Source organism: Octodon degus, unplaced genomic scaffold (genome assembly GCF_000260255.1).
Source record: "Octodon degus isolate 3935 unplaced genomic scaffold, OctDeg1.0 scaffold00141, whole genome shotgun sequence".
NCBI classification, from domain to species: domain Eukaryota; kingdom Metazoa; phylum Chordata; class Mammalia; order Rodentia; family Octodontidae; genus Octodon; species Octodon degus.
The window spans coordinates 147,956-164,078 of NW_004524717.1; the positions used below are offsets into that span (position 1 = coordinate 147,956).

General features: G+C 43.6%; 1 protein-coding gene across 4 annotated transcripts in view; it reads left to right on the forward strand.

The window, feature by feature from the left end:
• Positions 1-16,123, forward strand: part of Fam171a1 (family with sequence similarity 171 member A1) — a 146,463-nt gene that overhangs the window by 73,161 nt on the left and 57,179 nt on the right. For all 4 annotated transcript variants that reach the window (XR_002818172.1, XM_004641738.2, XM_023701841.1 and 1 more), the window contains exon 2: positions 8,074-8,301. Coding sequence is in view for 3 of the 4 variants with exons in the window: in XM_004641738.2 (XP_004641795.1) it covers positions 8,074-8,301 (228 nt within the window). In the remaining variant the exon portion in view is untranslated. The remainder of the gene's footprint in view (positions 1-8,073; positions 8,302-16,123) is intronic.

Below are 16,123 nucleotides of genomic sequence, written 5' to 3' on the forward strand. Positions count from 1 at the left end.
AGCATTCCTGGTAACTTTGGTGATGTTGATTAGAAAGCATTGTTCATAGATAATCATCATTTTGAACCTCACACAACTTTCTTATAGTGGGAGGGTAGGGAGAGGAGTCCACTGGTTTGCTGCCCAAAATAGAAGTTTAAGCATCAGAGGGACAAGGTGAAAAAGGATATATTGTATGCAGAGCTTGTTGTGGACAGGAAAAAGCAAGCTCTAGGTACATGTCAGTAGTGCTCATTGCCTACCCGCATAGATCTCCTCTATTCTCTTCCCAGCTGACCTGGAACTATGGAGTCTACCACATAACTCTCATTTCATGAGGCTCAGATTGTGAGTCCGTTTTCAGAGATAGTAATCACCAGAAAGCACAGAATGGAATTCTGAGTTCCCAGGGGCTACAGGAGCAGACTTAGCTCATATGTGGCTTTGCCAGTAGGTATTCTAAGAGATCACAATGCTGCAGTAAAACTTAAGGATTGCATTTAAAAGGAAAACCCAGCATAGGTTGGGATTCCGTTATCAGACTTTGTGACCTCAGACCAGTCGAGGGGTCCAGGGCAGCTCTTGGTCCCATCAAGAGCAAAGGAGTCTGTGGAGAATGGTAGCAGAGGGCAGTCAGGAGTTCTAGCACCCAGTGATTGACTGCTGTGAAGTGTCTGTGCTGCTCTTCCTCCTTCAGAGATAGAACAGAAGTTTTCTTCTTTGTGAAAAATCATCAAAATGCTTATTGCTTTTAGAATTCAACATATATAAGGATTGTGAAACACTTCAGTAAAACTAAGAATTTGGATGTAAAAAAGTCCTGGCATATACAAGTTGTAGCAAGTTTTTACAGAGGTATATTATATATTAATACATGTACTCATATAACTAATATGTAACAATTATTGTAGAATATATAATATTATATATCATACATCAGCCTTTTCAGGTACATCTGTAATTCTTTTGGAAGACATACATAACTCACTAATGTTTGAAAATTTAAAATTTTCTTAATGTATATGTTTGTTTGTTTACTATGGTAAACAGACCATTGGTTTCCACAGCAGCCTATCTTAGTGGGAGACCAGTATGGGGCATAACAGAAGGATGGGAGGCTGAATCCTGAGCCTTCTTGGTAAGCTATATCTTCAGCCCTTTTAAATTTTTGAATCTTCTCATTAAGTCACTGCATTGTCCAGGCTAGGCTCAAACTTGTGTTCTTCCTGTGTCAGCTTCCTGGAGTGCTGAGATTTCAAGCATGTATTTCCACATTAAAAAAAAAAAAAACCCTCAAATTTAAAAAATAAAGTTGAACACTAGAAGGTATTGTACACTCCATGAGACGGGAGAGAATAAATTGCAGGGATACTGTACTGTAACAAATTATACCCTAATTTTATCAGATCACAAAGTAGAATAAACCTTTTACTTTTATAAAAGAAATGAGTGGATAGAAAGTGCCTCTCTGTACCTTAGAAACCTTAGAGTATTCTTGCATTTCTAAGTAACAATGTGCAAATTCTATGCACAGGCTGTGGTTATAAAATTCTAAAAACACAGGAAAAATCTCTTAAAGCAAAGGTCTGGAACCGTTTTAAAAATAACCTCTCATTTGGCAAACATCTTTAAGCTAGCAAGTGATCTTTTATTGTTTCATTTAAAAGATAAAAAGCCATTGTAAGTTCCCTAAATTGGGGTTAAATATAGCTAATCATAGTGTTGGAGGCCGCATCCGGTGAGTTCCTTTGCAGCTGCTGTCCTCTGGTGTTGGCAGCCCAAGGGCTCTGGTGACGTGGTGAACAGCCCTTGCTGGGCTGCCTGGTGCAAGCGCACTTTCCTCCTGCTGTGCCCATGACCAGCCCAGAAAATACTGGGCTCCCACTAAGATGGACCACTGTGGAAACCAACAGCTCTCAAACCCAAAAGGAAAGGGCAAATTAAAATCTCACATCAGTGGCCAATTTGAGAAAATAGGAATGAAAAAAGCATTCAAAGAAAACAAAAAACTTCACAACAATGAACAAAACATCAAGTCCAATAGACCTAGAGTTTGTTAGAATAAATTTGTGAGCCGAGAAGTAGGTGATGTTTAGAAAGCAGTTGAACGTCACTCTCCTAGCTCTGTCCCTAATGAAAAACACCAAGAACGTCATGTTCTACAGTGTCCTGCCTTAGCACATGATTTTAAGAGGGCGATAGAGGATATTTGTTTTGGAGTTTGGATGAGAAGTTATAAAATAAACGTATTCTGTCATGTGTAGAAAGTAAGGTCTTCAAATGTATGTTGTTGGAAGGTGGGAGGGTAGAGGACCAGGCAGCCTTCTCCACAGCCTTTCTGCATCTTTGCACAGCTTTGCCCACCCTTGCTTGGGGTCTCCCATGTGCCTGTGGATATGCACCGTAATTCTACTCTCTCAGCCCCGTAATTATGCTTGCTCTCAACTTGCTACTTAGAGGTACCTCCTCCCAAGCCAACAATTTGAAACAGACTTGTTGCAGTTAGTTCTAAATCAGTGGCAGTTAGAAAGGAAATGACTAAAAGATGCTGCTGAATTACAAAGTGGTGTTTAGTTTTCAACCCACAGAGCACATGCTCTTTGTACAACTTAAGATGAACTCATTGGTGCCTGCAGAGCTGAGCTCCTCACATCTGCCAAGTGCCAGAGAGCGCTGAGGCCTGGGAGAGGAAGAATTCCTGAACGTTTTCGCTTCCGCTTCTCTCTTGACTCTGCTACTGGTGGATGAAAATCCAAGACTCCTCATAGAGCAAAGGCTGAGTTCCTAATGGTGAAATACTTCACTGAGTAAGAGTATGTAGTGTGAAGCCTTGAGGATACCGGGAGGAGGGCAGGGAGGTGGGGTTGAAGGATGCTGTCCTCACCATGTCATGCCAGAAGAGAATGGATCTCCAGGGCACAAAGAGCACTTCCCACACCAGCCAGTGTGACACTAGCTGGTGTGATGAGAAGAGGCATGTATGAAGCTTTGAGGCAGCTCACAGAACTGTGGGAGGACAGGGTGCAAAGACAGAGTGATGCCTAAGCTCTATGGTGAATGATTCCCTATGGCCTCCTGCTGTCCTCAGATGCCTCCTCTGTGGCCTCTTTGATTAGAAGAAGCACCTGATTCTCTGTATCAGGCAGGGTTTTACTACAGTTACAGATATAACATAAGATGTAGAAATGTATAAGAAATTCCAAGATTGGCTTATAATCTTCACCCTGGAGACTGAAAGATTCAGTCCAAGGTCTGGAGCCCACTGCAGTTTTCCATGCAAGTCCCTATCAGGAAGCCAGTGGATCTACAATAGGAGGCTGTTGAGTCTCCACCAGAAGGCTGAAAGATGCAAAGCAGAAGCCAAGAGTCTGTGCTAGAGCCAGAAGATGACGTCCAAGCTGATGGTGAAGACTAGAGCTCCTCTGAGGAAGAACAGGACCCGCCATCCTTCCTCATTCTCCTTAACTAATGAGTCATTCTAGAGTGTGGTCTCCACACTGTAGAGTGTGGAATTGCTGAGCCAGTTTAGTCAAGCTCTGAGCTTCTCAAGTTGACACAGTCAACCAACTTCTACATTCTCCATGCTGCTGTTTTTCCAAGTTGGAATACAACATAGAACATCAGGCTCACAGAGCTGAGGCCCATGCTTCCTCCATCTTGGCTGCAATGGAAGCTGGGTAAACAGGCTCTGGAAGGAGTGGGATCACCCACCGGTGGAAGAAGTCTGCTTGAAACATGCCTGGTTCTCCATCAAGCCCATCTACCTGTGCTGTCCACTACTCCAGCCTCAGCCTCACAGGTATCTCTCATAGGAAACGTTTCCTACACAAATGTCTAGACCAGTGGTGGCAAACCTACGGCATGTGTGGTATTTGTTTTTCTTGTAAGACAAAAGATGTTCATGTATAAGTTGTTTTTCTAAATGAAAACCTCAGTATTCAGTTTTGATCACAGTGCTGGTGCTTTGCCACAAATAAGGGGGTTTCAGTCTCTAGAAGGCTTGCCATCGCTGGGCTAGACTCATAAAGCAGGGCCTTGTCTGTTCTGTGCCAGTGGTAGTCTTGCCACACAGCCCTTTGTAACCCTTGTCATCCATTCAGTCCCTGTATAGATGCTTCTAGGTCAGTTTTTCTTTTTGGCTCGATTTATAGACTCTAAAGATCACTAACCTTCCTTGCTGTATTTTTTACACTTTCCTACCAAGTTTTGCCCCTTTTGCTCCCTAGCACATAGGTTGGTTCTCCCTCTTTCCTCTTCAAAAACTGTAAACTCTTTAAAAACAGGAACCATAAACTGGATGTGGTGGCACTCATCCATAACTCCAGCTACTCAGGAGGCTGAGGCAGGAGGATAGCAAATGCAGCCTGAGAGATGTAGTGAGACTCTATCTCAAAAAATCAAAAGGATTAGGGATATAGCTCAGTGGTAGAGGAGTTGTCCAGGGTGGGCAAGGCCTACCCTGGCTTCATTCCTTAGTACTGAAAAAAAATAAATAAATAAAAATGGGATCCATATTTTTTCATCTTTTCATCCCCCATAGTATCCAGTATCATGCTAAGCAGAAAGTAGCTGATTAATAAATATTTTCTAATTAACTACCATTCATTGTGATCTGCATTAATGCTTCTTTCAAAGGGATTTTGATAGGATTTATTTTTAAAATAGTGAATAAGAAATAAAAGGGAGGGGCTGGGGAGATGGCTCAGTGGAATAAGTTCTTCCCTGGCAAGCACAAGGGCCTGAGTTCAATCCCTGGTTCTGAAAAAAAAAAAAAAGAAAAGAAATAAAAGGGAGAGCTAGGAATACTTAGGCTATGGTCTAATAAATCTTTATAGACTCTAAAATTTGAATTTTTTTATGTATTTGGTATAGAGCTATGCAGCTTGGACTCTTAGCAATTCTCCTGTTTTTAGCCTCCCCAGAGCTGGGATTACAGGCATGTGCCACCATGCCCGGTCTCTGTGACTGGCGCAGTGCACCTTGAGGGCAGGGCTGATGTGGCATGTGGTGCCAGGAATCAAACCTTGGTCCCTGAGCTTGCCTAAGCAGGTACTTAGTCTGCTGAGCTATCTCTCCAGGCCTTACATGTTATTTTATTTATTTTTAGTTTTTACATATTACTTTAGTATGACGTAACATACTGCTTTGATTTTTTTTTTTTTTTTATGGTCACTTAAATGGGTAAAAATCACCCTTCGTTTACGGACCATTCTCAAACAGCCAGTGTTTTTGAACCTGTGTCACAGGGTTGGCCTGTGATTACTGACCCCTGCTGTGTATGTGTGTGTGTGTGTGTGTGTGTGTGTGTGTGTGTGTGTGTAGCAGGGGTCCACAGTCAGCTCAGTGTTGTAGATGGCGCCTTTCAGCTTTCATGGGACTTCAAGGCTGAGGTCTGAAGGTGACAGCAGCTTTGGCTACAAGGCTGAGCAGCAGTCTGGGGATTGATGATGAGGGACTGGAACAGAGCAGTGTTAACAAGAAAGTAGAACAAAGGCTGGCTGTGCAACTTGTGTTTTGGAATCAGCTCTGTACAATGTAGTGCTGGATGTGCAGGGTGAGGAGTAAAAGAATGATGCCCCAGCCTCTGTTTAGTAAACAAGTGTTCCACTCAGTGGGATCCTAGATGTCTCACAGACCACTAAAGAATCTCACTGCCTCGGACTGGGCCACTTACAGGGTCTTCCTTTTATCCAAAAAAGGAAAATGGTGTTAATAAACAGCGTCTCAGCTGGTCAGAAGATTTCTCGTCTAGCTGTCAGTAGGAATAGTTTTGCTTACTGTTGAATGTGTCATTCTATAAAAATGGCACTCTAGGGGTCTGCAAGAATTACCCAACCATGGTGACATTTTTTTCCTGGCCTATCCCACCAAAAGCAGTGATATATAGATATATAGATATAGATATAATCTTTTCCAAAATATATAATTGTAGAACATAAACTAGACTTTGCATATCAGAGGAAAAATCAAGTGACTGAATCTAAGATGCTAATTAGGGCAGACTCCCTCTTTCTTTATTTATTCCTAAATCCTTTTCTGCAAATCTCAGTGGTTTTATTCCTTCTCAGCAACAGTGGAGAGAGTGGATATCTTGTAATTTTAATTGTCAGTAAATGTTACATTACCATAAAGCTATACAAGTCACCAGTGTAGTCCTACAAAGCCCTTCCCACTCGCCCTCTTCCAGAGAGTTTTGCCATATGGATATAAGTGAAAACCAAATTACTTCTGTTATGATTCTGCATACTATTTGGGGACCAGGAAGACCACACTAAGTAAGAAACTGTACTACTACACGTCTGTTAGGTCTGCATGAAGGTAACGCTGATGAGATTGGAGAACAGGCAAACTGTGATGTATAATATCACACCCTCCATTCTCATGATGTGGATTTTTACCCATTTTGTGTGTGTGTGTGTGTGTGTGTGTGTGTGTGTGTTTTAGGGAAGAGTCTACAGGGTATTCAGGGTCTTATTACTAGATCAGACTTGTAGTGGTGCACCTGTCTACAGCCTCCCAAGAGCTGGGATTACAGGCACACGCCACCAGGCCTAGTCTCAATTGCAGGCTCAGCATGCCCTGGGGCGGGGCTGACATGGCGATCAAACCCCCGGCTCCTGCACCTGCTTGCAGGTGCTTTAATCCACTGAGCTATTTGACCAGCCCGGATTTTTACCCTTTACTTTTGGTGTTGTTTTCTTTTATCATACAAAGTAACAAGTTCAATTTCTGTAGCATATTTTTCAATCTAAAAGGTTTTGAGGGATTTGTCATACATCAGTAGTATCTAGGTCTGGGATTCTTCAGCTATTATCTGAGGTCACCTATTGAAAAATTTATTATATCAGTTTGTGAGAAAAAAAAAGTGAAGAAACGATTGGCTATCTGAAATGTGCAGCATTAGAAAAGCTGTTTTCATATGTGACAAATGGTTAGCAAGTTATCAAAGCAGATCCCCACATTCTACCGTATGTGGTTACACCAGTTTAGAACACAAGATTTTCATTCATCCATCCATCCATCCATTCATTCATCTTTGGTTCTAGAGATTGAATCCACTGCCTCCTGCTCATAAGCGTGTGCTATACTGCTGAGCTACATGCCCAGCCCTGTAACTTTAAGTAAAAAGATTTTAGCACTCCCTGAAAAAGTCTTCTCATCATTCCTGGTTGCTTACACCTTCCTGCTTGCTGCGTCCCTCTCTGAGCTCTGCCTTGTCACCCTGCAGCACTGTGACTGATTGCATGTGGGCAGAGTGATGGGAGCAGTGTGACAGCCATGACTTGCCCTGATGTTTCCTCCGCCAAGAACTGTGCTTCTGGTCCCTGCCATGAAGGGAGATTTCTAGGTGGCACTCCTAGTTCACAGGTAGGGAACGGAGACCTGGAGACAGAGTAACTCGTCCAGTGCTACAGGGCTAGTCCTTCATGGGGTGGAGCTTCAAAGCTAGCGTCTCGTGGAAGCAGGCCTCCAGGAGCATGCTGCTGGGTGTGCCTGTAGGCCAGCCTGACACTTGGCCCTCATCCTGGGCCCTGGCCCATCTCCCATCTCAGGTCACAGTCAGGCTTTTGGATCAAGTATGAAACTACCACACTGAAGTTTTGTAAGATTAACATACACTCATACAAACATATTAATAAAATACACTTTTACTGATATTCAGTCTTCATGATGCCCAGAAAAACACTCCTGATTGCTTCTGTTCATAGTTTACAGGACTGGCACACATTGTGGTTGTGAATCTGTAGCCATCTGTGTCTCTTATGTCGTGGTCAGGCCAGGGATAGGCTGTTGGCCAGCAACTCAAAGGGGGAAAGAGTGGTATTTGTTGCCCAGTGTGTTCAAAGGAAAGCACTTGTCCTCAGTTATTTGTTGGAATGAGTGGGAGGGGGTAAAGTAGAATCCAGCTTGGGATGGGCAGTGGTTCGGGGGTGTGAGGTTAAAAAGGGACCTTTAAGAAGAAAACACCCCATCACCATCTCCCGTACTGAGGAAGCAGACCTAGATTTTCTTAGCATGTCCCCCCTCAGCCTATCAGAGAAGACCACAGAATGCTGTTGCTGCTTGCCCACTGACACACTGTCCTCTCTGCAGAGGTCACTCTGAAGGTGCACACCAGTGACTCCAGCACCCACCAGCCCATCCCGGATGCACTCATCGAGGTCTTTGCCAACCAGGTCTCCATTGCCTCAGGGACATCGGGGGCAGATGGCATTGCCTTCATCAAGTTCCAGTATAAGCTGGGCAGTCAGTTAATTGTCACCACCACAAAGCATGCTTATGTGCCAAACTCTGCTCCGTGGAAGCCCATCCGATTACCCGGTAAGGCCTTCTTTATTTTACTGTTATAGTATATGTTTGATATGTGACAAACACATTCACTGTGGAGACCTGGTACACATATATATGTGGCACCTCAGTACTTCACACTTTCCTTCTCTTACCTCCCATCCTCATCCTTTCTCCACAAAGTTCCTATTATCTAACTTTTTGTTTATATTTTGGGTTTGTCATATAAGAAAAATCATGAGACATTTCACCTGCCATGTATAGTATATTTCACTTGCATTCTTAGTCTTTCTCTAAAACACACATCATGGTGCAGGCAGAAACAGTAGTGACCTTGAAGCATGCGTCTGTCCATCAGGCAGATCTGTGTGTGCCTTCTCCACTCTCCTTCGGCACCATCATGTGTGAGCCAGGTGGGGTCAGTGTGTGAGGCTGCCTGGGCTCTGCCTGTTCCTATGCAGGGGAATCAGACACTGCCAGCGTCTGCTCACCTCTCTGGCACTCTTCTTCCCAGTGGCCACGTGGGGTTGGCAGCACATCAGCATGTGCCATCCTCCTCTGCCTCCAGGATCCTCATCCTCAGCTGTCTCAGAGGCCCAGCATGCCCAGAAGGGTAGAAAGGCAGCAAAGCAGTGTGTCCACCACAAGGAGCAAGGGGGGTAGGTGAGCAGCAGCACCTCTGGTTCCTCTGTCCTGCTCCTCGTGCTACATCTTATGCCCAGATTACACTATGTGTAGGCACAAAAATGAGTGAGGTACAAGGCTGGGCTGAGAGTTGGGGACTCACAGGTAGTGTCAAGTGGCTGGCTTGGTCTCTAGCCCCTCTCTATGACCAAACCCCTCCAGCTTCCATGGATATCTCTGTAAAAGGAAGCTAATTCTCCCTTGTAGAGCAGTTGTGACTCTACATTAGTTCATGTAGTTAAACTGCCTTACGCATCCATTGCACAGTATGTGGTCAATAAGTGCAGCTTGGAAGATGCTGCCTGGCCAGATAAGAACATTGGTGCTTAACGCTGACTGGCAGCACCGCTGGACACACTCCCCCAGGACCCTGCTGGCCCTGAGACCTGTGAGCAGCCATGCTGGGGATATTGGAGAGCCCCAGCATCTCCTCAAACTCATGAGATTCTTTTTAAATTTTTGTTTACTTTCTTTTTTTCAGTTCTGGAGATTGAACCCTTAACCTGATCTACATCTCCAGCCTTTTTTCTTCTGACATACAGTCTCACTAATTCAATAGAACCTATGATCCTCCTGCCTCAGCCTGCCTAAGTTCTGGGATTACAAGGGTGCGCCACCATGCCTGGCTTTATTTAACTACTTTCTGCGCTCTGGGAACTGTCTTGAGTAGTAGACATAGACCTTGCCTGAGAAAGTTTCTTTTTTGGTTATGAAATTAGCCTGAAGAATGGATGCATCCACCTTTGAGTGGATGCATCAGAATACTCAACTGGGGGCCACCTGGGTGTGGAAGCACCAATGGTGTTGATTTTGCAGTCCCAAGTAAGCTCTACTATGCAAGGCACATCCACAAATATGATGAGGTGGGTGAATGGTAAGGTGGACCGTGTTTGAGTTACTTTCGAGTCTCTTAATGTGATCATCTGAGGAAATTCAACCATTTATGTAATATCCATTCTCTGTAACAGCAGACTTTCATGGAAAGACTTTGGGAAGGGAGACAGTGTTGGTTGAGAGTTGTATTAGGGAAGTTGTCTCACTATATTATGAAGACTGTTAAGTCCCACAGTAGACTGTCTCAAGCTAACAACCCAGGAAACCAAGAACTTGGCTTGGTTCAGGTCTAAAGGCCCCAAGCAAAGCATTCCAGTGCTGTAACAGTCAGCCTGAGAGGAAGGTCTAAGAGCCCAGGGGCTGCTGATGTAAGTCCCAGAGTCCAAAAGATGAAGAACCTGGAGCTGCGAGTCCCAGGGCAGCAGAAGACAGGTGCCCTGGCCCCAGATAACAATGCACTAGAATTCGCCCTTCACCGTTTTGTTCTGTCGGGGCCCCTGCTGAACAGGAGGCGTCCACCGCACTGACAGCAGATTTTCCCCACTCAGTCCACCCACCCACAGGCCAGACATTTCCTACAACATCACCCCAGATGCCCTGGGGCAGTCAGTCATCCAAATCACATGCTAAGCCACTGGGGTTCCCTTGTAGCAAAAGAGGGGTGGAGCTGGTACCTACGGAAGCTTTTCAAATAAATAATGCAAACATTTAGAACAAATAATGCTTCGCCAGCTGTCTAGACATTGCTTACCTCCAGTCTCATTGACAGAGCCAGCGATCACATGGGCTTGTGCTCTGATAAACAAAGATGGAATCTGGGGTGCTGGGGTGCTGGGGAAGGAGGGTTTCACCAGCGTGGGTGAGTGAACAAGAGATTGTGAAGAGAATATGTGGGTGTGAAGTCCTAAGGTCAGCAGAGCTCTGGATCAGAAGGTATTCATAAAAAGGTCCAGATTCGAGCACTCAGCCATTCAACCTGGAGAGCTTGGCTCAGAAATCTGTATGTTAACAAGCAGCTGTGTGCCCCCCTTCACAAGGTACTTATGGATAAAAATGTTCACGGAAGTTTGAACCCCTGTTCTGTGAGCAATGGAAAGTGGATTTAATGCAAATGTATGCAACTGAGGAGGTCATTAGGAATGGTACTGAGAAAAGGGGAGGGGCCTGAGAAACTTCCTGAGGCAGTATCCAGAGGGATTTGACTAGGAGAATTCAGGGACAGGATGGAGCAGAAGCAGCAAGCGTTGAACTCCAGTTTCCGGCTGGCAGAAGAGTGATAGGACCTTCAGAGGCAGGTGCTGGGTTTGGGGAGCCTGGCACACCATGGTTCCCCACAGTGAGTCACATTGTACCAAGGGTAAAGAGGAGCTGGTAGGGAGATAGCTCAGTGGCATAAGTGCCTGCCTGGCAAGGGCAAGGTCCTGACTTCAATCCTCCATACAAAAAAAAAAAAAAAAGAAAGAAAGAAAGAAAGGAAGGAAGGAAGGAAGGAAGGAAGTGGGCATGATGGTGCACGCCTATAATCCCAGCACTTCGGAGGTTGAGACAGGAGGATCTCTGTGATTTTGAGACCAGCCTACAGGCTACAAAAGTGAGCACAAGACCATCCCAATCTGCATAGCAAGACCCTGTCTCAAAAAAAGAAAAAAAAGGAGCTAACATAGAACCAGGGAGGGCCTGCAAGAGGAGAGGGCATCTTTACTAGGTTTCATCAGAAGGAAACCTTTCAACACACACACACACACACACACACACACACACACACACACACACACCATTTTCCACAGCAGACATCAATGAAATAATGCAGGAGAAGTGCAGGTAGAGTCCACCGGTAGCAGGAGAGAAGCCACCCGGGGACAGCCCATTCACACTGTTCCTGGGCATTAGGGTCTATGAGGTTCTCTTGAACTTGGAGTTAGATACTGAGCTGCCACTGTGAAGGACACACAAGGGAAGTGTATGAGAGCCCCTGCTCACATTTTCATCAAGTGCTCAATATCACTGGTGTCTCTGTTTAAAGACACCGCCTTTGACATACACAGTAATCCACTAACATACTCATGGCCTGCAGCCTGCTGCTCAGCCCCGACCGAAGCTTACCCATCACATTTTTCCAGAAGGCATTTATCAACCTTCTCACACTAAAGATAGCCAGATATTGCTGCAGTACTGTGCTCTAGGACCATGTGGAATAGAGAAAGCACAGCAGTGTAAAAGGCTTGGCAGCTAAATAAGGAGAGGAAAGGAAGGAGTCCAGCAGAATGTGGTCGCCTTGTGTAGCCCTGTGCACCTTGGAGTGGATGTATCAGAATACTCAACTGGGGGCCACCTGGGTGTGGAAGCACCAATGGTGTTGATTTTGCAGTCCCAAGTAAGCTCTACTATGCAAGGCACATCCACAAATATGATGAGGTGGGTGAATGGTAAGGTGGACCGTGTTTGAGTTACTTTCGAGTCTCTTAATGTGATCATCTGAGAAAATTAAACCATTTATGTAACATCCATTTTCTGTAACAGCACAGTTTCGTGGAAAGACTTTGGGAAGGGGTCCCAGGCCTGCTTATCATGCTGGCCCCAGACATAAGCCTGTCAGGGCTGTTGGGCCTGGGAGCCTTTGTTCTACAGTGAAACAGTTCACCTGAATAATTTCTAAAACCTGTCTTTTCAGTGTAATAAAGATATCCTTACCTGGAATCAAACAAGAAGAAAGACCTAAATTTGCACTATTCTCTTCTAAAAAAAAACAAATCATTAGCTTTGTATGTCATTTTTGGATATCAGGTCTAAACATTTTTGGTATTCAAAAAAATTTACCAAAGGAGAGAAACGAGTTGGCGGACTCTTCTCAAGGACCATGAAAAGGATTGCCTGAGCATTCTTCCAATACATTGGGATGAATTTATTTTTTCATCCCTATCAATATTTCCTAGAGGATGTGTTGGGCTTTTCCCCCTTTCATCTAAGGAGCTGTAGATTGTGGTAGGGGGAGCCCAGCATAAAAGGGGCATCCTTCACCTTTGGCAAATGGTAAGCACAAACTGAGTTGATGCAGCCCATTCCCTAGAATATTGTTCTGTAGCATAATGCTTTCTGTCTCTGCAGCCACTGGCCCAGCCTTTTGCCGTAGCTTGAAACTGTCCCAGAAGCCTCAGATCTGCCCTTTAGGCCAATGCTCTACATTGCTGAGCACCGTGTTATGTGTCCAGCTGTGCTGTACATCAGCCTGGAATCCTTGGGAATGTAAAGATGACATGGGGAACCTCTTCTCCTGGCCATGTCCCCTCACCTATCTGTAGGACAGGCCATGCTGGGCTGTGGTGTTCTCTGAAGGAGTCACTGCTCACTGCTGTGTGAGAGAGTTTGCTCCTTCACAGTTAGTTGCCAGCCAACTTGTCTTCTGTCCCATGAAGTTTTCCTGCCTTCCCAGGTGGACTTGAGATGTTCCTTTTAGAGGGGTTGAAGTTTTAGGAAAGAGCACTTACTTAGCAGGGGCAAGGCCCTTAGCAGGGTGCTGTCGCCAGCACCATAGAACAGCATCTCCTTGGCATGGAGAGGACCTCTGGCCCTCACCTAGCACCAACCCAGTGTATAAAAACACCATCTATAACATATAAGAAGCAGTTTGCTGGAACAGCTGCCCTGTGTATGAGAGGACTAAGTGCTTTCCTTAAGAAAAGTTTTCAGTACACGCCACAATAATCCTGTAGCTCCCGAAGGATGATCATAGGTAGATCTCAAGCTTGGAGACCCCCACAATCATCATGGAGGGGTGCAGGGCCTAGAACATGCTCTAACTTCAGAGGGAGTTCAGGGATGGAGTGTGGCACCTCCTGCCCTTGGAGCTAAGCTGCTTTCTATAGGCAGTGCCCACTACAATATCCTGCCCTTTCTTCCTGGCCACCAGGTGGCTGGGCTCACTGTTACAAGTGAAGATAACCTTTAAGGGGGCTGTGGAGGATTTGACCATCGTAATTTCTCCTTCTAGTCCTGGCTCACCAATGGTATCATCCATGACCGGGCAGTTAGGAAGAGGCAGGAGATGTGGACAGACTTCACTGTAGTGGTTTCTTATGATCTCTTCCCAAACATACTTACTCTGAACTAGGAGATGTGATCAAAAAATGAGATGACTTTGAAACTGAAAATGTATTACAGTAAGAAGCACATTGTCACTAATGTTACCATTCACTTTTTTAAAGAGAAAAAAAAATCAAAACAAGATAGTAGGAGAGTAACAGTGGTTAATACATTGCATATTATCTTTAAATTAGTTACTTGGAGTATAAGATTTCAGCAGCTAATTGTCAAAACAATATGAGCACAAACCTCTCTTTTTAAGTAACCAAGAAAAATCAGTAGTACAATGATCTTAATTTTATATACATATAAAGTTGATCCTAATTTTTTATGTATTTGGTACAGGGTCTCACTGTGCAGCTCACACTCGTAGTGATCCTCCTGTTTTATGATACTTCCTGTGTGATTGGAGTTTTGTTCATAAAGTCTTTGCCTACACCAGTGTCTTCAAGAGTGTTGCCTATTCTATCTTCCAACAGATTAAATGTTTCTGTGTTAATATTGAGCTTTGATCCATTTCAAATTTAATTTAGTGCATGGTGAAAGATACAGATCCAATTTTAATCTTTGCTTTGTATACAGCCAATTTTTCCAGCACCATTTATTAAAGAGGCCATCTTTCTTCCAGTGAATGTGTTTGGCACCTTTGTCAAAGACAAACAAGCTGAGTATGCCTGGATTTGTTTCTGCATCTTCTAATCTGTTCCACTGATCTTGGGTCTGTTCTCTTGCCAGGACCATGATGTTTTTATCACAGTAGTTTTATAGTATAATTTCAGGTCAGGGATTGTGATGCCCCCTGCTTCGCCTTTGTTGCTCAAATTTCTATATTATTCTAGGTCTCTTCTGGCTCCAAATGAATTTTAGAATTGTTTCCTTTAATTCTATGTGATAGTCTATTGGAACTTTGATAGGAATTACATTAAATCTACATTAACAGTTTTAAAAGTATGGCCATTTTCACTATTTTAATTCTTCTACCCAAGAGCAAGGGATATCTTCCCATTTTCTGATATCTGCTTTAATTTCCTTCTTCAGAATACTATAGTTTTCAGCATAGAGGTGTTTTACATTCGTCATTAGATTGATTCCTAGGTCGGTCAGTCAGTCAGTTGGTCGGTCAGTCGGCCGGCTGGCCGGCCGGTCAGTCTGTCTGTCTGTCTGTCTGTCTGTCTTTCTGTCTTTCTTTTTTCCTTTCCTTCTTTTTGGATGTTATTGTGAAAGGTATTGTTTCCCTAATTTCTTGTCCATTGAGTTTGCTATTGGCTTACAAAAAGGCTATGGATTTTTGAGTGTTGACTTTGTATCCCCTACACTGCTGAACTTGTTTATTAGATCTAAAGGCTTTTTAATGTATGCTTCACTTTGAACACACTTATCCCATCATTCCTAATACTTTCCGAGCCAGTTCTAGGAGTCTTCTTTCATGAGTATATTTAGTTGCACTGTTGTGGCTGCCTCAGGGTCCTGGATGGGTTCACAGTCTTTACAAAACTCTTGTGGTCATTTTGACTTCAGGAAGAACCAGAAGTTACACAGATTCACAGTAAAGCCATATTAATATGCTGAGCTATGAAAGGCTCAAGTCAACAACTTCTGACACTGACAGTCCTATGGATAGCCCACTACTATTATGGACTACTGGACTATATTGGATTATTTTGCTGAATTCATGCACCTACAATATTTAAATGGTAATGGAATACCCATCTCTGACAAAACTAAACGAAAAAGGAATATAAATGAAGGACCATTTTGTATCTGTATATACAAAATAGGATAGATATACAGTTACTTTCTCTTAATTCAATGAGAAGAAAGATTTGTACTAATAGTGTTTGGACAGGATATCAGGTCTGCATCATCTTATTATTGAATAACTACTATAAAAACAACAATATACAATGTATTAATTATTGTAACTGTCCTACTGACCTGTTTTGAAACTGTCTCATTGCTATTTGTTTCTCAATAAAATTAATTTAAAAAAAAATTTTATGGGCCTGGTTTCTGTTGGACAGTACTTGGCAGCAGCAGTGACTATATTTTTAATCATACCTTATAAAGACACTCATGAAAGGGGACTTCCAGAGCTGCTACAGAACATGACAAAATGATGGGACCAGTGTGTTCAAAGCAAAGGGGAGTGTACAAAAGGGAATTTTAACTGTAATACATTTTTTAAATTTAAATATTTACTGTGTATTTTGATCATCCTTTGTATGTCTCTCATCTTTGAACTTTTGACATGAATTCT